Raw genomic sequence first — 25313 nt, 5'->3', positions numbered from 1 at the left:
TTTAATGTTTGCATGTTGATAAAACGCCCAACTCTGCTTTTTAGCTATTTACTCAAATTTCTAGCATAATAAATCATAGCATATTCATGATAAGATATCATTTCAGTAAATGATATCACCCTTACCTGTATCACCCGTACAGTAGCTAAAATAACTTTGCTCCAGGCAACCAAAGTGCATGTTTTTCCTGTATTTTTTCTGTAACCAAAATATAAGAAACCGCTCTCGTTGTGATGCACAGTTGTGGTTGCACACCGCTACAAACTATAATCATGTTGAATCAATACATTAAAATGCATTTTGACCTTATCATAAATATATTATTTTAATTGTGTTTTTGTAGTGGATCATTTTTGCTTGTTTGAGTGAACCTAATTGTGTGTACAGACAAAATAAAAATAAATAATAAATAATATAATAAAAAATATACCAAACTTTGTGTAACAAAAAAAAAAAATGAATACAATAAAATAATACATTATATGTAGGGCTGCAACAACTAATCGATTAAATCGATTAAAATCGATTATAAAAATAGTTCGCGATTAATTTAGTCATCGATTCGTTGGATCTATGCTATGCGCATGCGCAGAGGCAATTTATTTATTTATTTATTATTTTTAAAAATTTTTTATAAACCTTTATTTATAAACTACAACATGTACAAACAGCTGAGAAACAATAATCAAAATAAATATGGTGCCAGTATGCTGTTTTTTTCCCAATCAAATACTGGAAAGGATAGTAATGTAGTTTGTCTCTTTTATCCGATTATTAATCGATTAATCGAAGTAATAATCGACAGATTAATCGATTATCAAATTAATCGTTAGTTGCAGCCCTAATTATATGTAATAATAAAACACAATATTTCTGATATTCTGTGCAAAAAAAGTAAATAGATAAAATAATACAGTACATTGCAGTTACAGTGCATTAATAATACAATTAAGTATACCTAAATTTGTGTACATTTAAAAAAAATAAAGAAATAAAATAATACATTATATGTAATAATAAAATAAAATATACGTAATTTTGTGTATAAAATAATTTTAAAAATAACATTTTTTGTACAAAAATGTTTAATAAATAGATGAAATATTACATTGTCTGTAATAATCAAATCAAATATACAACAATTATACAATAATTTTTATTAATTAAATAAAGCAATAACATAGTATATGTAATAATAAAAAAAAAGTAAAAACCAATATGTTTTGTGCTAAAAAATGAGCAGTTGATTGGACATAATAGATGAACTTTAATCTGAGCATCACACTGAGGAGATTCGGAGAACTCCATAGATATCGATGACCTTTTCCGGCTATATTTCACTTACATCATTGTTATTTTGCGGCCTGTGACTTCGCGTAGATTGATGTGCCACTCTAACACAATATTCCTTTTACTGGTGATACCCGTCCTGCCTGTAATTCCTTTTTGGACCCCCTCAGAACAAACAGACCAGGGCAGATTACACCCCCAGGCCCCCCAATAGTCTGGTAACCTCATATTTGACTGCCTGTGTCACTCCATTTCCTGCCACGATTAGAGCAATACATGGTGCCATGCATGTGCGCCTCCTCTCTGTGTCAATACACATCTTATTGGTTGCAAGTCTGCCAGTGTCATCATCGGCTCTTCTGTTTGAGGCAAGAAACTGGGCTGTTGCTAGGCTGAAAAATCCGCACTGACAAGACATCTCATCTTGATTTCCAAGATCTGCAGCATTTGATGTTGCTGTTTAAAGCGCTTCATCTGATTGCCCTATTTTTTATTTTATTTCCTCACACACTGTTAAAATGTGTGCTTGTGTGGGAGTAGAATACATTATCAGCAATGATGACTGAGATCAAAGGCACCTCCATTAGCCAGTTGTATGAAATAGAGCACATTGTAAGTGCACACTGTTGGAAATGAAAGCAAGCACCCATCCCACTCCCTCCCCTCCGTTAACACACAATAATGGCTGCAAGAGATATGAGTGTGTGAAACGTAGCGGCAAGCGGCGTTTCTCTTTGAAGTAGAAACACAGAGCTAAATGTGGAAGACGCCTCCAGGGACTTCTTGACGGGTGCGTTCGCCTCTTCATTCACTACCACAGCATTAGCGCATTTTTGGAAATAAACAAAATAATCCCTTCATTAAATAAAATACTTTGGAGTGGATCGGATTTCCGGATGTTCTGAACTCCTGTTTTCGCGCAGGTGTCGTATTAAAAAGGATATTGCAGCCAGAAGAAGACTTCCAAAACTGACCGTGCAAACTGCTACATGTTAAATAGGTAAATGGTAAATGGGTTTTACTTGTATAGCGCTTTTCTTCTACCTTCAAGGTACTCAAACTATTACTCACACTATTTCCACATTCACCCATTCACACACACATTCACACACTGATGGCGGGAGCTGCCATGCAAGGCCCTAACCACGACCCATCAGGAACAAGGGTGAAGTGTTTTGCTCAAGGACACAACGGACGTGACGAGGTTGGTAGAAGGTGGGGATCGAACCAGGAACCCTCAGGTTGCTGGCACGGCCACTCTCCCAACTGCGTCACGCCGTCCAGGGGTGTCAAACTCATTTTAGCTCAGGGGCCGCATGGAGGAAAATGTATTCCCAAGTGGACCGTAATGGTAAAATCATGAGTTAGAAATAAAAGTTAAAGTACCACTGATAGTCACACAAACACTAGGTGTGGCGAAATTATTCTCTGCATTTGACCCATCACCCTTGATCACCCCCTGGGAGGTGAGGGGAGCAGTGGGCAGCAGCGGTGGCCGCGCCTGGGAAGCATTTTTGGTGATTTAACCCCCAATTCCAACCCTTGATGCTGAGTGCCAAGCAGGGAGGTAATGGGTCCCATTTTTATAGTCTTTGGTATGACTCGGCCGGGTTTTGAACTCACAACCTACCAATCTCAGGGCGGATACACTCTAACCACTAGGCCACTGAGTAGGTAAAGACAAGTCAAGGTTGTTTTCTTTGTTTTACTTTGGCCAAAAATAGAACAAGCACATCCTGAAAACGTACAAATCACTAATAATCCTCTGGACAAAACACTTCAAGTTTGTAGAAAATTCTGAGGAAATTGGTGCAGCTTCGACAACACAATGAGCTTAGACTTTGTCTCGGTGTATCAACAAAGCCAGGATTAAACCTCTAAATGCTTAGTGGCCACATGCGTGGACAGCACCTTTTAGCTCTTATTTCCAAAATTGTGCACACTACTGAATTGGGGTCTTATGGCCACTTATGTGGACACTTATGCTGCCAACTGGTGGTGTCAGAAGAGTATAACATACAATGGAATTTGGAAAAAAAGTGTAAAAATAAGAATTAGCATGTCACTAAACATGAAGTACACGTTTGTGTACTTATGGACTAAGTACATCATATCAAAAGATGATTCTTAGTTTTTATTCTAATTAGGGTCCAATAAGCCAAAATAACAAAGAGAAATAAAAAAAAAAGCATGTAAACAAACAGTTTGGGCCTTAAGAGATTAAGTCACAGTCTTTCTGGGATTGAACAAAAAACACAACATGTAAACTCATCGAGGTGTCAAATACCTCCTTTGTCATGTCCACGTATCAATCCAGTGCTAACCCAACAAACCGTAAGAAACGGAGGTAAAAACTATTCAAAAGGGTTAAGTTCACTTTTCTCGTGTTTGACAGACATTTTGGGTGAGTAAGGGTGCCAAATAGCCATGTGTTTGAAACAGAAGACATAAAACGGCAGGTTTTGAGTTTCATGTGGGTCGAGGAGGAGGAGCCACAGTCACCCTTTACTGTGTACCTCCTGCTTGGCCTCGGTATGAACCGTTTGCTTGCCTAACAGAATTGCTATTGTGACATCCAGTGGACAGGAGTTTCTTTCGTAAAAAAAACAAAATACTTGGCAAACTCATCACGCGGGCCGGATAAAACCTGTTCGCCGGCCTGATCCGGCCTCCGGGCCGTACGTTTGAGTTGAATATAAGACACAATTATCCTGAGTTGTGTTTATTTATATCAGTCATGGCGGTGGTTATCATCAATAACTGTTATAATCAATAGCTATTACCTTTCTGCTTTGAATTTTGTAATTATTTGGAGGCGTTTTGTTTAATCTTTAACAGTTACCATATTGAGTTGAATATAAGACGCAATTATCCAGAGTTGTGTTTATTTATATCAGTCATGGCGGTGGTTATCATTAATATCTGTTATCAATAGCTGTTGTCTGTGTGCTTTAAATGTGTGGATTATTTAACAGTTGTTTGGTTTCATTTTTAATACCTGCCATGTTGACTTGAATAATAAAACGCAGTTATTAGGTTGTGTTTGTTTGTATACTGTAGTTCAAGGTGGCGGTTATCATCAATACCTGTTCTAATCAATAGCTATTACCTTTCTGCTTTGAATTTTGGAATTATTTGGAGGCGTTTTGGTTCATCTTTAACAGTTACCATTTTGACTTTTATCATCAATAACTGTTCTAATCAATAGCTGTGCTTTGAGTTTGTGGATCATTTAGAGCCATTTTTAATAGCTACCACATTGACACAAATATAAGACACAATCATCCGGAATTGGGTTTATTTAATGTGATAGTTTTTAGTGATATCTTTGAGTTTGTGGATTATTTAGATTTTTTTTGTTTAATTTTTAATGGCTATCGTTTCGACTTGAATATAAGACGCAGTTATTAAGTTGTATTTATACAGTTCAAGGTAGTTATCATCAATAACTGTTATAGTCAATAGCTATTACCTTTCTGCTTTGAATTTTGGAATTATTTGGAGGCGTTTTGTTTAATCTTTAATAGTTACCATATTGAGTTGAATATAAAATGCAATTATCCTGAGTTGTGTTTATTTATATCAGTCATGGCGGTGGTTATCATTAATAACTGTTGTAATCAATAGCTTGTTGGCTGTGTGCTTTAAATTTGTGGATTGTTTGGAGTTGTTTGGTTTCATTTTTAATAGATAACAATTTGGCTTGAATAAAAAAGACGCAGTTATTAGTTGTGTTTATTTATATACTGTAGTTCAAGGTGGCAGTTATCATCAATAACTGTTCTAATCAATAGCTGTGCTTTGAGTTTGTGGATCATTTAGAGCCATTTTTAATAGCTACCACATTGACACAAATATAAGACACAATCATCCGGAATTGGGTTTATTTAATGTGATAGTTTTTAGTGATATCTTTGAGTTTGTGGATTATTTAGATTTGTTTTGTTTCATTTTTAATGGCTATCGTTTCGACTTGAATATAAGACGCAGTTATTAAGTTGTGTTTATACAGTTCAAGGTGGTTATCATCAATAACTGTTATAGTCAATAACTATTACCTTTCTGCTTTGAATTTTGGAATTATTTGGAGGCGTTTTGTTTAATCTTTAATAGTTACCATATTGAGTTGAATATAAGACGTAATTATCCAGAGTTGTGTTTATTTATATCAGTCATGGCGGTGGTTATCATTAATAACTGTTGTAATCAATAGCTTGTTGGCTGTGTGCTTTAAATTTGTGGATTATTTGGAGTTGTTTGGTTTCATTTTTAATAGATAACAATTTGGCTTGAATAAAAAAGACGCAGTTATTAAGTTGTGTTTATTTATATACTGTAGTTCAAGGTGGCGGTTATCATCAATAACTGTTCTAATCAACAGCTGTGCTTTGAATTTGTGGATCATTTAGAGCCATTTTTAATAGCTACCACATTGACACAAATATAAGACACAATCATCCGGAATTGGGTTTATTTAATGTGATAGTTTTTAGTGATATCTTTGAATTTGTGGATTATTTAGATTTGTTTTGTTTAATTTTTAATGGCTATCGTTTCGACTTGAATATAAGACGCAGTTATTAAGTTGTATTTATACAGTTCAAGGTGGTTATCATCAATAACTGTTATAGTCAATAGCTATTACCTTTCTGCTTTGAATTTTGGAATTATTTGGAGGCGTTTTGTTTAATCTTTAATAGTTACCATATGGAGTTGAATATAAGACGCAATTATCCAGAGTTGTGTTTATTTATATCAGTCATGGCGGTGGTTATCATTAATAACTGTTATAATCAATAGCTTGTTGGCTGTGTGCTTTATATTTGTGGATTATTTGGAGTTGTTTGGTTTCATTTTTAATAGATAACAATTTGGCTTGAATAAAAAAGACGCAGTTATTAAGTTGTGTTTATTTATATACTGTAGTTCAAGGTGGCAGTTATCATCAATAACTGTTCTAATCAACAGCTGTGCTTTGAATATGTGGATTATTTAGAGCCATTTTGAATAGCTACCACATTGACACAAATATAAGACACAATTATCTGAAATTGGGTTTATTTAATGTGATAGTTATTATTTATATCTTTGAATTTGTGCATTATTTAGAGCCATTTTTAATAGCTACCACATTGACACAAATATAAGACACAATTATCTGAAATTGGGTTTATTTAATGTGATAGTTATTATATATATCTTTGAATTTGTGGATTATTTAGAGCCATTTTGAGTAGCTGCCGTATTGACCCAAATATAAGACGCATTTTTTTCCTTAAAATCTAAAAATCATTTTATATTTGAGGTCTGGAAAAGTATACCTGCAAACCAGGAAGTGGCGCTACACGGCTTGTTCCCTAAATGATTCGGAGCATTTCTTCTTGTCACTCACACATTGACTCGCTATTTTGAAGATATAGCAGAGCTGATGTTTTACGTTCACAGTGTTTGACAATACCGCCTTTTCCCTCCCAGGCCCGGCCTCCAAACCGACCCAAACCCAAGATGGCGGCGTCCCCCGCGTCCGCGATCAAGCTGTCGGCGAGTCGGGGAACCTCCGGCGCCAGGAGACGACGGACGCGCTGCCGCAAGTGCGAGGCGTGCCTGCGGACGGAGTGCGGCGATTGCCACTTCTGCAAAGACATGAAGAAGTTCGGCGGGCCGGGAAGAATGAAGCAGTCGTGCATCATGAGGCAGTGCATCGCCGTGAGTCCTTCCGTTACTGTTCCTGCTGCTTTAGTGGCTATTTTTAGTTTGGCTGCCGGGGAGTCGTTCATTAGACTGTTCCGGATGGTTGCTATGGTGATTCAACTGCTTGATTCCTTGCTATTGAAACGATAGCACTAGACTTCACAACTGTACTCTGCATATTATAATGATGAGAATCAAGATGACAACAGTAAATGCTGTAATTATGGCTGGGGCGTTTATTTACGTAATAGTAGATCATTAGAGAAAGGCTGTTATTTCCGGAACGTGACAACTCATCATGTCTTTACTTTAATAATAATCTAGAGCAGTGTTTCTTAACCATAGGGCCGAGGCCCAATGTTGGGCCGCTAAAAAATATCTGTTTCCCAGCTGTGGTCCGTACGGGCCCGCAACGGTACTCAGTTGTCAAACACTTTTCCACAACTTCTGGCAGTAATGATAGTATCAAACAAAACAGAATAAGTTTGATGTTAAGGTCATAGAGCAGGGGTCACCAACCTTTTTGAAACCAAGAGCTACTTCTTGGGTACTGATTAATGCGAAGGGCTACCAGTTTGATACACACTTAAATAAATTGCCAGAAATAGCCAATTTGCTCAATTTACCTTTAACTCTATGTTATTATTAATAATTAATGATATTTACACTTAATTGAACGGTTTAAAAGAGGAGAAAACACGAAAAAAAATGACAATTACATTTTGAAACATAGTTTATCTTCAATTTCGACTCTTTAAAATTCAAAATTCAACCGAAAAAAGAAGAGAAAAACTAGCTAATTCCAATCTTTTTGGAAAAAATAAAAAAAAGAATTTATGGAACATCATTAGTAATTTTTCCTGATTAAGATTAATTTTAGAATTTTGATTACATGTTTTAAACAGGTTAAAATCCAATCTGCACTTTGTTAGAATATATAACAAATTGGACCAAGCTATATTTCTAACAAAGACAAATCATTATTTCTTCTAGATTTTCCAGAACAAAAATTTTAAAATAAATTCAAAAGACTTTGAAATAAGATTTAAATTTGATTCTACAGATTTTCTAGATTTGCCAGAATATTTTTTTTTGAATTTTAATCATAATAAGTTTGAAGAAATATTTCACAAATATTCTTTGTCGAAAAAACAGAAGCTAAAATGAAGAATTAAATTAAAATGTATTTATTATTCGTTACAATAAAAAAAAATAATTTACTTGAACATTGATTTAAATTGTCAGGAAAGAAGAGGAAGGAATTTAAAAGGTAAAAAGGTATATGTGTTTAAAAATCCTAAAATCATTTTTAAGGTTGTATTTTTTTCTCTAAAATTGTCTTTCTGAAAGTTGTAAGAAGCAAAGTAAAAAAATTCATGAATTTATTTAAACAAGTGAAGACCAAGTCTTTAAAATATTTTCTTGGATTTTCAAATTCTATTTGAGTTTTGTCCCTCTTAGAATTAAAAATGTCGAGCAAAGCGAGACCAGCTTGCTAGTAAATAAATACAATTTAAAAAATAGAGGCAGCTCACTGGCAAGTGCTGCTATTTGAGCTATTTTTAGAACAGGCCAGCGGGCTACTCATCTGGTCCTTACGGGCTACCTGGTGCCCGCGGGCACCGCGATGGTGACCCCTGTCATAGAGAAATTTCATAAGCGCAAAAATTATGACTAAAGTGGTGAAGCTATATTTTAATTTGCACTTTAATTTTATTGACATTTTAATTCAGAAACATATAATTATTATCAATATTATTTATTATTAATTTAGTTAGATTTTATTTATTTTAGCACAACATAGTTTGTAAATTGTAATAAACAATTGTAATAAATCAATCAATCAATCAATCAAAGTTTATTTATATCACAAGTGTCTCAAAGGGCTGCACAAGCCACAACAACATCCTCTTTAATAAATACGTGAATGTATTTTTTTTAATCAGTTTTTATAGTCAATATGATGATGTTTATTTAGGAAACATATATTAGTATTAAGTGGAGTGAAGTCAATTATATTTATATAGCGCTTTTTCTCTAATGACTCAAAGCGCTTTACATAGTGAAACCCAATATCTAAGTTACATTTAAACCAGTGTGGGTGGCACTGGGAGCAGGTGAGTAAAGTGTCTTGCCCAATGACACAACGGCAGTGACTAGGATGGCGGAAGCGGGGATCGAACCTGGAACCCTCAGGTTGCTGGCACGGCCACTCTACCAACCGAGCTATACCGCCCCATTAATTATTCAATTAGTTAGTATTTAGTTTATGCGTAACTGGTTTATTTTTCATAGTTTTTTTGTGAATCCCTTCTTTTGCTGTATATTAAATTTGTGTTTATTTTTATAATCAGCCTGACCTAAGCCTTGATAATAATCGTTGCGATTAACACATGCTTTCATATCATTTGACAAGGTTGTAAACTGTAGGTAGGTTAGGCATAATTATGAAATTTAAATAAAATCAAGAGTAAGATTACTACTTCAGTGTTGATGTTTGAGTGGGCCCCGGGCCCCTATTTGGTGTAAAAGTTGAGCCGCAAAGTCAAAAAGGTTAACAACCCCTGATCTAGAGTTCATGAGAATGTGGAATAGGAAGCGTAGCATTATTACATGTTATTAACAAATATATTTCACAACAAAGCGGAACCAATTTTGTAAGTAGAAAACTGCTTAGCCAGCATTAAAAGCGCGGATGATTTGATTGTATTCAAACCCTGATTTAATTAAACAATCCTTTTAAACCTAACGCTAACCCTACAAAACGTTAATTAGAACATGTACAGTATTTTGGTACTGGATACATCCGTAAATTCAGTACGTGCATCATTATTAATCAATTGTGTATAGTTTATTGTTGATTAATGGCATTTTCATGCAATTGAGTGAAAAACGCAGTGCACTACTTGGCTACAACCAAAAGAAGGTCAACATGACGCCATTCAATTCACATTCATATTCTGTATATCAATAATAATTAAAGCTGCAAGCAGCGTTGGTCGGGCCCGCATATTTGGCAGGTGCTAGTTGCTGAAAGATGTCAATCTATGAAATGTAGGTCTAAGTGAGACCTACATAGAGGTTTTTGTTTCATGTCTCTAAGACGTTCCTACCGGAAGTTACAATCAGTTTTGTCTGTGTTTTCCTCCGAGGAGCAGTTTTGTCTGTGTTTTATTCCTAGGGGGCGCTAGAGCGCAATTTTGAGTTTTGGGGTTGGGTTTTTTATTAGATCGCAATTTCCGCCAGTCCTGATGTGTGTAAAAAGTTTGGTGAGTTTTGAAGTATTTTAAGGGGGTCAAATTACAGCTCAAAGAGGCAAAAATTTGTGTTTTTAGTCATTTTTTGTCTTGAAGGGGAAATTGCCAACTTCCTGTTGATTTTTGCCCGAAGAAATTAATTAATGAAAAGTAGGTCTAAGTGAGACCTACATAGAGGTTTTTGTTTCATGTCTCTACGACATTCGTACTGGGAGTTAGAGGCAGTTTTCTTCCTAGGGCGCGCTAGAGCGCAATTGTGATTTTTGGGGTTTGGTTTTTCGACTAAAGAGTTTTGTTCGCGTTTTTTTATGTGTGTGTCAAATTTGGTGAGTTTTGAAGCATGTTAAGGGGGGCAAAGTAGTGTGCAAAGCTGCGGAAAAAAAATAAATAAATAAATAATAATAATAATAATAATAAACCTTACAATAACAATAGGTCCTTTCGTCCCAATGCAAAAGGACTCCTGTTGGGATTCCTTTTACATGGGCCGTGCGGGCAGGGCCGGCCCGTGGCATAGGCCGTATAGGCAAATGCTAAGGGCGCCGTCCATCAGGGGGCGCCACGCCAGTGCCACAAATGTTGGAGAAAAAAAAAAAGAAAGTTGGTACTATTATTTGTAAATACAAAAAATAATCCCACGTTAATTAAAATGCAAAATAAAGCCTATTTAATAGAAATATAATTTGTTACAACATTACGCGCCCCCCCCCCCCCTTTCCCCCCGCACAGTGCGCCCCCTCCCTTACCGTATCATAACTCTTTTTGGACGTCACCACATCAAAAAATGAACACAAGATGTCAAAACGGCCAAAACTGTCAGGTGCCCAGGGAAGAAAAAATAGAAAAGAAGAGGAGGAGAAACGAGAAAAAACAGAGGTAGCAGGTAGGTAACGTTAGCCTACATGAAATTATTTGTCTGTTACAGAATGTGATAGTAACCTGGCTTTTTAGCATTAAGCTAATGTTACATGATTCGGCAATTGCTAATCAATAAATAGCTAGTTCTGTTTTAACGTCGGGTTAATATTGTGGAGGGGGCTAAATTGTTACGGAAAATAATAATGTAACGTTAGGTAATTACAGTACTCCCACCTTACATTCCTCAGGGACATTTGTATTAGATATTTTAAGCAGGTGTTTTTTGTTTACATTGTTATTGCCTTCTGGTTAGCTAATGTTTGCCCTGCAGGTAATAGTCACTTTTCCACCCCTTTATATATTAGGTATAGTTGTAAGCCTGGTTGTTAAAGTGCACATCATTAATGTTAATTAAGCAATATCACATGAGAGGGAATACTGTTTTTTAATTTGAGCACTGCTGTGATTCGGTTAAAGATAATCATAACATAACATTGTCATATAATATGTTAATTTGCTTTCTTTAAGTAAAAAAAAAGGTCAAAGACAAAGCTATTCGGTTTCTTGTGAGTATATGCACTTCACTGCCGATGTGGGGGGGCGCCACCTAAAATCTTGCCTAGGGCGCCAGATTGGTTAGGGCCAGGCCTGCGTGCGGGCCCTAATAGAAATAATAATGAATTACATTTAAGTAACGCACTTTACATTTGTTAAAATCTCAAAGTGCTACAAAGTATTAAAAAAAATACAAATAGAATATATAATAGAAAATAGAAATAAAAACACTAGATAAACACTAGATAAAACAGAAACATAGATAAAATAGAAATAAAAACAAGAAAGCACTGGATAAAACAGATAGGCAATCAGTGCATTTAAAAACAAGAAGGAAGAGAAATGAGATAAAAGCTGTGCTAAAAAGGTGGGTTTTTAGTCCCTTCTTAATATGGTATTATCAATATTATACATGCATTTATATTGAAAAATATCACGCTCAAAGAAATAAATACGTCATTACTGACAGTAAAAATGTCAAATTTCTCAGCCCGTCCTGCCACACACAGCCGTGTGTGTTGTCTGCGGCGAAGCGGGCAAAGAGGACACTGTTGAGGAGGAAGAGGAGAAGTTCAACCTGATGCTGATGGAGTGCTCCATCTGCAACGAGATCGTCCATCCTCACTGTTTAAAGGTAGCGTCTTTTAGTGAACACATGACCTGTTTGCTTGCTTGACATGATTTGTTTGCACAGGTCAAAGATTCAAGCGGAGTTGTTAACGATGAGCTGCCAAACTGCTGGGAATGTCCAAAGTGTAACTATGCTGGCAAAACTGGAAAAGTAAGCATCTGCATGGACCGGCATGCTTCATGTTGTGGTTTCAAGTATGTCCAGTTGTCTCCTGGCAAGAGAAATAAAGTCCACTTCTGTGTTTTTCTCATGTTCTGGCCTCCAAGCAAAAAAGGGGCCCCGGGTTTAAGTACGCCTCCAACCTCCCGGGCTCGCTCCTGAAAGAACCGCGTCCAAACCGGGACGCCAAGGAGGAGCCAGAGTCTCCTTTGCTGGTCTCGGCGACCATTCACGCTCTGACCGCCGCGTCCGGCGTGAAGAGGAAAGCCGAAAGAGACGACGTTTCCAGGAGGAAAGAGGAGGAGGTTACGAAGAAGCGGCCCCCGCTGCTGTCCCTGGACGATTCGCCGCGGCCGCCGAGACCGGAGGACAACCCGCTGAGGAAGAAGAAGAAACTGTTTGACACCAGCGACGAACCTGGTAACGTCAAAAGAAAGGTAACCTATTAGCCACAACATTAGGTACACCCAGTGGTGTGCCGTCAGGCCTTCTCTGCTGGCCTAACATAACCAGAAATCATAATTAAAGATAAAAGTCATTTTTTTATTTACTTTCCCTAAATATCTAAAAGTAGAGATGTCCAATAATATCGGCCTGCCGATATTATCGGCCGATATATGCGTTAAAATGTAATATCGGAAATTATCGGTATCGTTTTTTTTTATTATTGGTATCGTTTTTTTCGTTTTTTTTTAAATAATTAAATCAACATAAAAAACACAAGATACACTTACAATTAGTGCACCAACCCAAAAAAACCTCCCTCCCCCATTTACACTCATTCACACAAAAGGGTTGTTTCTTTCTGTTATTAATATTCTGGTTCTTACATTATATATCAATATATATCAATACAGTCTGCAAGGGATACAGTCCGTAAGCACACATGATTGTGCGTGCTGCTGGTCCACTAATAGTACTAACCTTTAACAGTTAATTTTACTCATTTTCATTCATTACTAGTTTCTATGTAACTGTTTTTATATTGTTGTACTTTCTTTTTTATTCAAGAATTTTTTTTAAATTTATTTATCTTATTTTACAATTTTTTTTAAAAAGTACCTTATCTTCACCATACCTGGTTATCCAAATTAGGCATAATAATGTGTTAATTCCACGACTGCATATATCGGTTGATATCGGTATCGGTTGGTATCGGTATCGGTAATTAAAGAGTTGGACAATATCGGAATATCGGATATCGGCAAAAAGCCATTATCGGACATCCCTATCTAAAAGTATTCATATTCTCTTCATGTCATATTATGCTCTTTCCAGTACTGTTGTTTTTAGGCTAGAGTTTGTATCCAATCAGAATTCAGCTAGCTTATGTTGCCATGCTGTACCAAATCTGCCCGGGGCCTTCAGAATCAACAATGTATGTGCACTCTAGGTGAATGGGAACATACAGTTGATAGACAATTGCCACAGCCAATCAGATCACGAGTTGTTGTCAGTAAGGCCTTCTAGCTGGCCTTACGCTGTGATTGGATACTCACTTGGGAGTCCCAAGTGAGTATCCAATCACAAATTGCAAAAACAGAAAGTGGCACCGGAGCCATAGAAAGTAGAGATGTCCGATAATGGCTTTTTTGCTGATATCCGATATTCCGATATTGTCCAACTCTTAATTACCGATTCCGATATCAACCGACACCGATATGTACAGTCGTGGAATTAACACATTATTATGCCTAATTTTGTTGTGATGCCCCGCTGGATGCATTAAACAACGTAACAAGGTTTTCCAAAATAAATCAACTCAAGTTATGGAAAAAATGCCAACATGGCACTGCCATATTTATTATTGAAGTCACAAAGTGCATTATTTTTTTTAACATGCCTCAAAACAGCAGCTTGGAATTTGCGACATGCTCTCCCTGAGAGAGCATGAGGAGGTTGAGGTGGGCGGGGTTGGGGGGTTGGGGGGGGGGTGGTAGGAGGTAGCGGGGGGTGTATATTGTAACGTCCTGGAAAAGTTAGTGCTGCAAGGGGTTCCGGGTATTTGTTCTGTTGTGTTTATGTTGTGTCACGGTGCGGATGTTCTCCCGAAATGTGTTTGTCATTCTTGTTTGGTGTGGGTTCACAGTGTGGCGCATATTTGTAACAGTGTTAAAGTTGTTTATACGGTCACCCTCAGTGTGACCTGTATGGCTGTTGACCAAGTATGCCTTGCATTCACTTGTGTGTGTGAAAAGCCATAGATATCATGTGATTGGGCCGACACGCAAAGGCAGTGTCTTTAAGGTTTATTGGCGCTCTGTACTTCTCCCTACGTCCGTGTACACGGCTGCGTTTTAAAAAGTCATAAATTTTACTTTTTGAAACCGATACTGATAATTTTGAAACCGATACCGATAATTTCCGATATTACATTTTAAAGCATTTATCGGCCGATATTATCGGCAGTCCGATATTATCGGACATCTCTATAATAATCTGTCAATAAACTTCTCAATCAATCAATCAATGTTGATATATAATTCACAGAGAAACTCATTAAACAGTGAAATTAAAAAAAAAAAAAAAAAAATTTTTTGAGTGCTAAAATTGCAAACTAACACATTTTGCTGTAGCTCTTGTATTGAATCTCATCGTGTAGGTGTTACTAATGTTATGGCCATTTAATTGTCGGAGTATCGCCTTAGAAAAGAATTGGCTCTCCAAGTACCACCATAATGACAAACATTAAAATACAGTAGCGTGGTAGGCCTAAGTATTCATCAAAAACAAGGCAGGGGTTTTATTTAAGAAATATATTTAATTTTTTGGCCACTGGAACATGACACACATTTTGAACAGTAACACAGTTTGAATGTAGGAAAATAAAACACTGGACATTAACCTCTTAAGGCCCAAGCTGTTTGTTTACATGCTTTTTTTTATTTCTCTTTGCTATTTGGGCTTAATGGACCCTACTTTGAATAAGAACTAAGAATCATCTTTTGATATGATGTACATAGTCCATAAGTACACAAACGTGTACTTCATGTTTAGTGACATGCTAATTCTTATTTTTACACTTTTTTTTCCAAATTCCATTGTATGTTATACTCTTCTGACACCACCAGATGGCAGTATAAGTGTCCACATAAGTGGCCATAAGACCCCAATTCAGTAGTGTACACAATTTTGTAAATAAGAGCTAAAAGGTGCTGTCCACGCATGTGGCCACTAAGCCTTTAGAGGTTTTGAATCAAGTTATTTTTTGGTCGTACCCCAGTTTGAGAATCACTGGTCTATTTACTCAATTTTCTTCCTTTTTTGTGCGAAAAAAGCTCTCCAAACCGGACGATCCTCTGACGGCGAAGGTGCTGAGACACATCAAGGCGGAGAACGACCTCGGCGAGTACGAAGAACTCCAGGAGTCCCGCCAGGAAGACCGGTTCTCTTTGCACACGCTCCATTTCAAAGAGAAAAAGGAATACGGCGGCCGAAAGGAAGACGAGGAGGAAGATTATGACGTGGACAGGACAGAGGACAAAGGCAAAGTCCTGAGGAGTCCCCTGAGGAGAGCGTCGCCAGGCAAGGAGGGCGACAACGGAGCCGGACCCAGTGGCGAGCCGGGGGACGTCAGTGCTCAGGTGAAAGTTTGCCATCAACGCAGACGCCCCGCCAACAGAGACAAGACAGAAGACGGCGTCAACAACAGGACAGACGATCATGAGCCGGCCAATCGGAGGGCGCACAAAGCGAAGGAAGGCGGCACCAATCAGAACAGAAGACCCGAACAGAAGACGGAGGAGTTCCTGTCCAATCACAACCACAGGCCGGTCAAGGTGGAGCCCGAGAACGACGTAGCGGTGGCAAATCCACAATGGCCGCTCAACAACGGCAGCAGCGACCTCGGCGGCTGGCTGAGACACAGCGGGCGGGAGCAGAACGGTACGCCGCGCCGCCACTCGCCGCTCAGCTCCAACCGCGGCGCGCCGGCGGCGCCGCGTCCGCTCCCCTGCCGCTCCCCGCCCAAATGCGTCCAAATGGAGCGCCACGTCATCCGCCCGCCTCCCATCAGCCCGCCCCCGGACAGGCTGCCTCTGGGCGACGGCGAGGAGCACGTGATGCAGCGCGAGACCTGGATGTTTGTGTTCGGCCACCTGGAGCACCGAGACCTCTGCGTGTGCATGCGCGTGTGCAGGACCTGGAACAGATGGTGAGTTGCATCATGGGAGCACGAGGTGGTGCCTGCCCGCTGAAGGTCTTTTTTTTTGTGTGTCCAGGTGCTGCGACAAGAGGCTGTGGAAGCACATCAATCTGAACCGCTGCAAGTCCATCACGCCGCTCATGCTGAGCGGGATCATTCGAAGGCAGCCGGTGGCTTTGGACCTGAGCTGGACCAACATCTCCAAGAAGCAACTCAGCTGGCTCATCAACAGACTCCCCGGTACACGCGGTCGCTTTTTTATAAACAATGCAGAGCGGTGCACGGGACGTAAACATCAGTCAGGAGTAGGGATGATGTTTGATAAGAAATTATCGACTTCGAGCCCATTATCGAATCCTCTTTTCGAACCGATTCGTTATCGATTATCTTATCGATTCCAGATAGGTTGTTGTATATAGAAAAAAACACAATATTTGGTTTAACAAAAGCTCACTTTTATTTTATAAGAAAAAATAATAATAATAATATATATATATATTTTTTTTAGGGGGGTAACAGTCAATATTTATTTATTTTTTTTATTTTTATTTTTTCTTATAAAAAAATAAAAATAAAAAAAATAAATAAATATTGACTGTTACCCCCCTAAAAAAAAAAATTAAAAAAAATTTTCTTATAAAAAAATAAAAATAAAAAAAATAAATAAATATTGACTGTTACCCCCCTAAAAAAAATTTTAAAAAAATATTGACTGTTGTTACCCAAAGTATATTAACTGGGATTTTTCAGAAAAACAAATATATACAGTAACACAAAAACAACTTGTCTCTGTGATCACTATAGGTGTATAAATAATAATATAGTGTTAAATTAAATCAGTCCCTTGGGCACAAAACTGAAAATAATACAGCTCTCCAAAAAGTGCACTTCTGCTGCTATTGGAACGTACTAACTACACACACTATGACACTAAGAACACCACAGTCATCAATCAACAATTCTTCCCCCCTTACATGAGAGCGAAGCCTGGAAATAATTGCATATTGCCTGTTCTGCCCTCACTATACGTGTTGAGGTTATACAGCTTGGCAGACAGCTAACAAACAATCCAAGACGTCTAATAAAGTTCCAAAGCAGATGAATCCATTTAGGCTCTTGATTGTTGTTGATCTTGCTTTGTCTTTTCCTATCTTTACTTTTGTCTTGCACTGGACTGTTATTATTATTATTTTTTTTAAACTGAAATACACACAATGACAAATGTATAAGCTATGTGGTTCAATTAACATACTGAAATGTAATACACAATATGTAAATATTAGCTTCACACAAATATACAGTACTATCATCAAACAAATACTTCTGAGTGTTGAAAGTATTTCGATGGTGGAAATACACGACTGGCAGCCATTTTAAGTCCTCAAAACCTCCATTGAAACAGTACACAAAAATCGTTTTTCAATAGACATCACTATCAAATGTAAACACTTTCCACCTTAATATTGAGTTATATAAGCAAGTTAAACAGTTTACATACAGACTTATCTTTTCCAAGGCTTGTAGGAGCTAACACAACTTGTCTACTTCTCAATTGTCTCATGAACTGAACTGACTCGCCAACCCGGAAGTGCCCAAACTAATGACGCGTAGTATTTTCATATCGCCACAAGGTATCAGTAAGAGTCTACAATCAAATGGGCATAACATTGCGTTCCACAGGGCATTTCCTGTGGGAAGGGATTCGTTCTCAGGGATTCGAATAAAGAACCAACTCTTTTTCTTTACTATAGTGGTCTCAATAACGGGTACCGGTTCTCAAAAAGGGATTCGAGTCCGAGGACTTGATTCTTTTCTTATTGAACAACCGGGAAAACCGGTTTCGAGCATCATCCCTAGTCAGGAGGTCATCGGTGCGTCTTCTCCGCCGCAGGTTTGCGAGTGCTCCAGTTGTCCGGCTGCTCGTGGGTGGCTGTCTCCGCTCTTTGCACCTCCAGCTGTCCTCTCCTGAGAATTCTTGACGTCCAGTGGGTGGAGGGACTGAAAGACGCCCAGATGAGGGACATTCTGTCACCGCCGACTGACCACAGGCCAGGTAAGAGCCAGCTAGTGTGGTATTAAAGCTGCCTCCAACATTGATAAACATCCATCCGTACATCCATTTTCTACCGCTTGTCCCTTTCGGGGTCACGGGGGTCGATGGAGCCTCTCTCAGCAGCATTGGAGCGGAAGGCGGTGTACATCCTGGACAAGTCGCCACCTCATCGCAGACATTGATAAACATCAGACGGCAGTTCCTTTTTACCTTTTATGCAAGCTTCAAATTGACTAGACACACTTACTCTTAGGATCCAAAAGGGGCCCACAATTTTTTTTTTTTTTTACTTTCCATCCATCCATCCATTTTCTACCGCTTATCCCTTCCGGGGTTTCAACATTCGAAATTTAGATCTATTTAATTATTTTTAAACTTTTTTTTTAAAATAGTTTTTTAATGTTTTATGGCCTTTTTGTCAATTTTATTTTTCAATGGGAAAATGCAAAATATGCAACATTTCTAAAAAAAAAAATAAGTTGCAGAGTGGAATATTTGAGGTTTACAGCACTGAATAGGTCAATCATTTGTGGCAAGATTGAGTTTGACACAACAGACAAGTAAACAAAAATAAGATCATTTATACAATGCCTACTGAACTTTTAGTTTAGTTTTGTTTTGTTTATTATTATTTCTTTGGTCGGTGGTCAACAAAATAAACAAACATTAATTCATAAATTGACAATTTTAAACGCCTTACCTACCATATTTTTCGGAGTATAAGTCGCTCCGTAGTATAAGTCGCACCGGCCGAAAATGCATAATAAAGAAGGAAAAAAACATACACTACCGTTCAAAAGTTTGGGGTCACATTGAAATGTCCTTCTTTTTGAAGAAAAAGCACTGTACTTTTCAATGAAGATAACTTTAAACTAGTCTTAACTTTAAAGAAATACACTCTATACATTGCTAATGTGGTAAATGACTATTCTAGCTGCAAATGTCTGTTTTTTGGTGCAATATCTACATAGGTGTATAGAGGCCCATTTCCAGCAACTATCACTCCAGTGTTCTAATGGTACAATGTGTTTGCTCATTGGCTCAGAAGGCTAATTGATGATTAGAAAACCCTTGTGCAATCATGTTCACACATCTGAAAACATTTTAGCTCGTTACAGAAGCTACAAAACTGACCTTCCTTTGAGCAGATTGAGTTTCTGGAGCATCACATTTGTGGGGTCAATTAAACGCTCAAAATGGCCAGAAAAAGAGAACTTTCATCTGAAACTCGACAGTCTATTCTTGTTCTTAGAAATGAAGGCTATTCCACAAAATTGTTTGGGTGACCCCAAACTTTTGAACGGCAGTGTATATTATATAGAGATGTCCGATAATATCGGCCTGCTGATATTATCGGCCGATAAATGCTTTAAAATGTAATATCGGAAATTATCGGTATGTTTTTTTAAATTATCGGTATGGTTTTTTTTTGTTTGTTTTGTTTTTTTATTAAATCAACATAAAAAAACACAAGATACACTTACAATTAGTGCACCAACCCAAAAAACCTCCCTCCCCCATTTACACTCATTCACACAAAAGAGTTGTTTCTTTCTGTTATTAATATTCTGGTTCCTACATTATATATCAATATATATCAATACTGTCTGCAAGGGATACAGTCCGCAAGCACACATGATTGTGCGTGCTGCTGGTCCACTAATAGTACTAACCTTTTAACAGTTAATTTTACTCATTTTCATTAATTACTAGTTTCTATGTAACTGTTTTTATATTGTTTTACTTTCTTTTTTATTCAAGAATTTTTAAAAAATTTATTTATCTTATTTTATTTTATTTATTTTTTTAAAAAGGACCTTATCTTCACCATACCTGGTTGTACAAATTAGGCATAATACTGTGTTAATTCCACGACTGTATATATCGGTATCGGTTGATATCGGTATCGGTTGATATCTGTATCGGTAATTAAAGAGTTGGACAATATCAGAATATCGGATATCAGCAAAAAGCCATTATCGGACATCCTTAATATTATATATATATATATATATATATATATATATATATATATATATATATATATATATATATATATATATATATATATATATATATATATATATATATCTATCTGCCATATTAATATAACTGTCCAAGATCATTTCCATTGCATTTATGCTCATCAAAGCTCTGTGAATGAAGCTCATGGTTTTCTGGCACATTGTGGTGGTTAAGGGGTGCTATCACCTTGGTGCTATCACATCAAAACAATATTTTCCCATTTTTCAATCGGCAGGAATGAGAGTTGTTTGGTTTCACTGGAAAAGGCATAGAGGGATGTGGAGGGGGGGCGTGGCCTGCGGACCTGCAGCGAAGCGGGGTGTGCCTGGACCGGCTTCGAAATCTGCGACAGGGAGCAGCCGGGAAGGAGAGAGGGGTTGATGGTGGAAAAGCCTGGCATGTCGGTGATTGGTGGTCCGAAGAACCCGGAAGCGCAAGTCTTCCACGGCTGGAGCACCGGAGGCGGGGGAGGACTAGTTAAATTGTCTTTGTGCTTTTCAGCAATTGTCTTTTCTTCAGTCTCGCTCTCGCTCGTGCTCGTGCTCCACCATCAACCCCTCTCTCCTTCCTGGCTGCTCCCTGTCGCTGATCTCGAAGCCGGTCCTGGCACACCCTGCTTCGCTGCAGGTCCGCAGGCCACGCCCCCCCTCCACACGGCATTACAAAACAGCCGTTATAATGAGAGGGCTGAAAGAGGTCTTAGGCAAAAGTGTGTATACCAGGGGTGTCCAAAGTGCGGCCCGGGGGCCATTTGCGGCCCGCAGCTAATTGTTTACCGGCCCGCCACACATTCTGCAAAAATTGCAAAATTGATAATATTGCAAAAATTTAAAAAAACATTTAAAAAAAAAAGTGGAATGAGGTGAAATCTAACAAGAAAAAGTTGCAAAGCTGCCATGCAGGCTGTTTTTTTTTCTTTTGTCTTTTCTTTTTCTTTTTTTTGCCATTGCTAAAAAAAAAAACAACACTAAAAATCTATGCTATAATGAATTATTACTTAAAAAATATCACTTTAAAATGTTTTATGTGGAAAAAATATTGCATATATTGTGTGGTTGCCATATAAAAACATCAAAGTTTTATTTGACAAAAGATCATAAAAACAAACAAAATAATAGTTCAAATGTAAAATCGACAGATATATCTGGGGCCGTACTTATCAAGCTTCTTAGAGTGCCATTTTACACTTAAGTCCTGAGAATTTGCGAAATTTAGTCCTACTCTCAAACTTAAGAATAAAAGCTTTTTATCAACGTTCTTAAGTCTAAGAATCACTCCTACTCTCCACGATATTTAAGAGACCTTCAGAGGTGTCTTAAGTGGTTAGGAGTTGCCAGCAGGGGATGGCACTGAGGCGAGAGAGACGTGCGCGAACGTTCAGGGAACGGAACAATGTTTTTTTTTTTTTTGATGACGAGCAACTGATCAAACGGTATCGTTTAGACAGAGCGGATATTATTTTTGTCACAGATTTAATACTTTTCGATTCCTTGTTGATTTCTGCATGTGGCTGCAGTGGGCTAGTATATACCACCCACACCAGTTTCAAATTAGTTGCCTAATTAATGAATTGGAAAGAAAATGTTATGACAGTAGCGTATGTGTGTGGCCGTGAGGTGAGTGACGTCAGTGAGTGTGTGGGCGATAGAAGAGAGGGAGCGGTAGCGTGAGTGCCGGCGGGGACTAGTTTGTTTTGTATTATTTTGTAGTTTATTGTCAAAATATACACTCCCATTGTCCACTTAAATATTTCCAAGATATTTCTTTATTCTTAGACAACGGATTCCCTTCCGTGATTGGTCATTTCTATGGACACAGAAATGACGTCACCTAAAATTCCGTTTACGGCACATAGTAATGTCGTAATTCAGCTCTGAGTGTGACACTTAAGATTCAGTCCTACACTTCGCTGAAAGTGTGAGTAAGACGCTTGATAACTAACTTTTAAGTGCAGCTTTCAGCGAAGAATTTATTTACTCTTAAGTCAACTCTTAGCAGACTTCTTAGGAGTAATTCTAAGAAGCTTGATAAGTACGGCCCCTGAAGTTGATCTTGTAATTTAAGTGTTAAAAGTTAAAAGAAACTAATACAAATGTATCACTTTATGAGTGGGGGATCTTTTGGATCCCAAATATATTTAGTAGGATTTTATTTAACTTTTCACTGTGATTACTCAAAAATATTAAATTAAATTTCAGTTTTACTATAAAAAACAAAGTTGTCTTTGACAGAAAACCTTTTTTTTTTTTTTTTTTACTTTATATCAACCTCAAGTTGATATAGAGATTTACTGTAGGCGTTAAATAAAAAATAATAATAATAATTTGACTTATTTTTAACAGTTTAATGACTGAGACCCTTTATAGTCCCCGGGAGCCCTAAAGGTTAAAAAAAAATAAAAAATCCATATATTTTGTTAAGGTTTGAAATTGAAAAATATCAAAATGGCCCCCGCATGCTTAAATTTTTCCGTGTACGGCCCTCAGTGGAAAAAGTTTGGACACCCCTGGTGTATAGGTTTATATTCTATTCTAACAACGTTGCGATAAAAAACAACATTTCTAACCTTCAAACTGAGCAATCATATCACATAGGGAACACATGTGATGCCCCTTTGGGGCCCTCGGGTTGCACAAGGGTTAAAGCAGGGGGCCACATGGAGAAAAATCTACTCCCAAGTGGCAATATACACCCCCCCCAAAAAAAGTTCAGTTTTAAATAGGGATGTCGGCCGATAAATGCGTTAAAATGTAATATCGGAAATTATCGGTATCGTTTTTTTTATTATCTGTATCGTTTAAAAAAAATATATATATATTTTTATTAAATCAACATAAAAAACACAAGATACACTTACAATTAGTGCACCAACCCAAAAAACCTCCCTCCCTCCATTTCTTTCTGTTATCAATATTCTGGTTCCTACATTATATATCAATATATATCAATACAGTCTGCAAGGGATACAGTCCGTAAGCACACATGATTGTGCGTGCTGCTGCTCCACTAATAGTACTAACCTTTAACAGTTAATTTTACTCATTTTCATTCATTACTAGTTTCTATGTAACTGTTTTTATATTGTTTTACTTTTTTTTTTATTCAAGAAAATGTTTTTAATTTAGTTATCTTTTTTTTTTTTTTTTTTTTTTAAAGTACCTTATCTTCTTCACCATACCTGGTTGTCCAAATTAGGCATAATAATGTGTTAATTCCACGACTGCATATATCGGTTGATATCGGTATCGGTTGATATCGGTATCTGTAATTAAAGAGTTGGACAATATTGGTTGATATCAGTATCGGTAATTAAAGAGTTGGACAATATCGGAATATCGGATATCGGCAAAAAGCCATTATCGGACATCCCTAGTTTTAAAGGATGTCCCATGGAATACATTGTGGTGGTCTAATCTGCGTCATCCTCCAAAAGGCCAGTCAGACAACAGGAGCAAGCTGCGACACGTGGAGGACATCCGGCTGGCCGGTTTGGACATCACGGACGCCACGCTGCGCCTCATCATCCGCCACATGCCCTCGCTCTCCAAGTTGGACCTCAGCTACTGCAACCACGTCACAGACCAGTCGGTCAACATCCTGACTGCCGCCGGGACCACCACTCGGGACTCTCTGACGGACATCAACCTATCAGGTGGGTTTCGCCTACTTGGGCGGCGACCGGTGCAATGGATGTCGAGTGGATCTAGTTAATAGTGTGAGAGTCCAGTCCATAGTGGATCTAACATAATAGTGTGAGAGTCCAGTCCATAGTGGATCTAACATAATAGTGTGAGAGTCCAGTCCATAGTGGATCTAACATAATAGTGAGAGTCCAGTCCATAGTGGATCTAACATAATAGTGTGAGAGTCCAGTCCATAGTGGATCTAACATAATAGTGTGAGAGTCCAGTCCATAGTGGATTTAACATAATAGTGTGAGAGTCCAGTCCATAGTGGATCTAACATAATAGTGTGAGAGTCCAGTCCATAGTGGATCTAACATAATAGTGTGAGAGTCCAGTCCATAGTGGATCTAACATAATAGTGTGGGAGTCCAGTCCATAGTGGATCTAACATAATAGTGTGAGAGTCCAGTCCATAGTGGATCTAGCATAATAGTGTGAGAGTCCAGTCCATAGTGGATCTAACATAATAGTGTGAGAGTCCAGTCCATAGTGGATCTAACATAATAGAGTGAGAGTCCAGTCCATAGTGGCTCTAACATAATAGTGTGAGAGTCCAGTCCATAGTGGATCTAACATAATAGTGTGAGAGTCCAGTCCATAGTGGATCTAACATAATAGTGTGAGAGTCCAGTCCATAGTGGATCTAATATAATAGTGTGAGAGTCCAGTCCATAGTGGATCTAACATAATAGTGTGAGAGTCCAGTCCATAGTGGATCTAACATAATAGTGCGAGAGTCCAGTCCATAGTGGATCTAACATAATAGTGTGAGAGTCCAGTCCATAGTGGATCTAACATAATAGTGAGAGTCCAGTCCATAGTGGATCTAACATAATAGTGTGAGAGTCCAGTCCATAGTGGATCTAACATAATAGTGTGAGAGTCCAGTCCATAGTGGATTTAACATAATAGTGTGAGAGTCCAGTCCATAGTGGATCTAACATAATAGTGTGAGAGTCCAGTC

The 25313-nt window shown here is 37.9% G+C and overlaps 1 protein-coding gene across 2 annotated transcripts in view; it reads left to right on the top strand.

The window, feature by feature from the left end:
- LOC133638413 (lysine-specific demethylase 2B-like) overlaps positions 1–25313 on the top strand; it is a 61230-nt gene that overhangs the window by 26406 nt on the left and 9511 nt on the right. The window contains exons 13-20 of one of the 2 annotated variants that reach the window (XM_062030974.1): positions 6766–6996; positions 12142–12285; positions 12346–12432; positions 12549–12878; positions 15720–16594; positions 16662–16825; positions 18477–18638; positions 24097–24315. In XM_062030974.1, coding sequence (XP_061886958.1) covers positions 6766–6996; positions 12142–12285; positions 12346–12432; positions 12549–12878; positions 15720–16594; positions 16662–16825; positions 18477–18638; positions 24097–24315 — 2212 coding nt within the window. Of the gene's footprint in view, positions 1–6765; positions 6997–12141; positions 12286–12345; positions 12434–12540; positions 12879–15719; positions 16595–16661; positions 16826–18476; positions 18639–24096; positions 24316–25313 lie in introns of both variants that reach the window. The other variant, XM_062030973.1, reaches the window with a different exon arrangement.

The sequence above is a fragment of the Entelurus aequoreus genome, linkage group LG21 (assembly GCF_033978785.1).
Source record: "Entelurus aequoreus isolate RoL-2023_Sb linkage group LG21, RoL_Eaeq_v1.1, whole genome shotgun sequence".
NCBI lineage: Eukaryota > Metazoa > Chordata > Actinopteri > Syngnathiformes > Syngnathidae > Entelurus > Entelurus aequoreus.
This window is presented reverse-complemented; position numbering and strand designations above follow the sequence as displayed.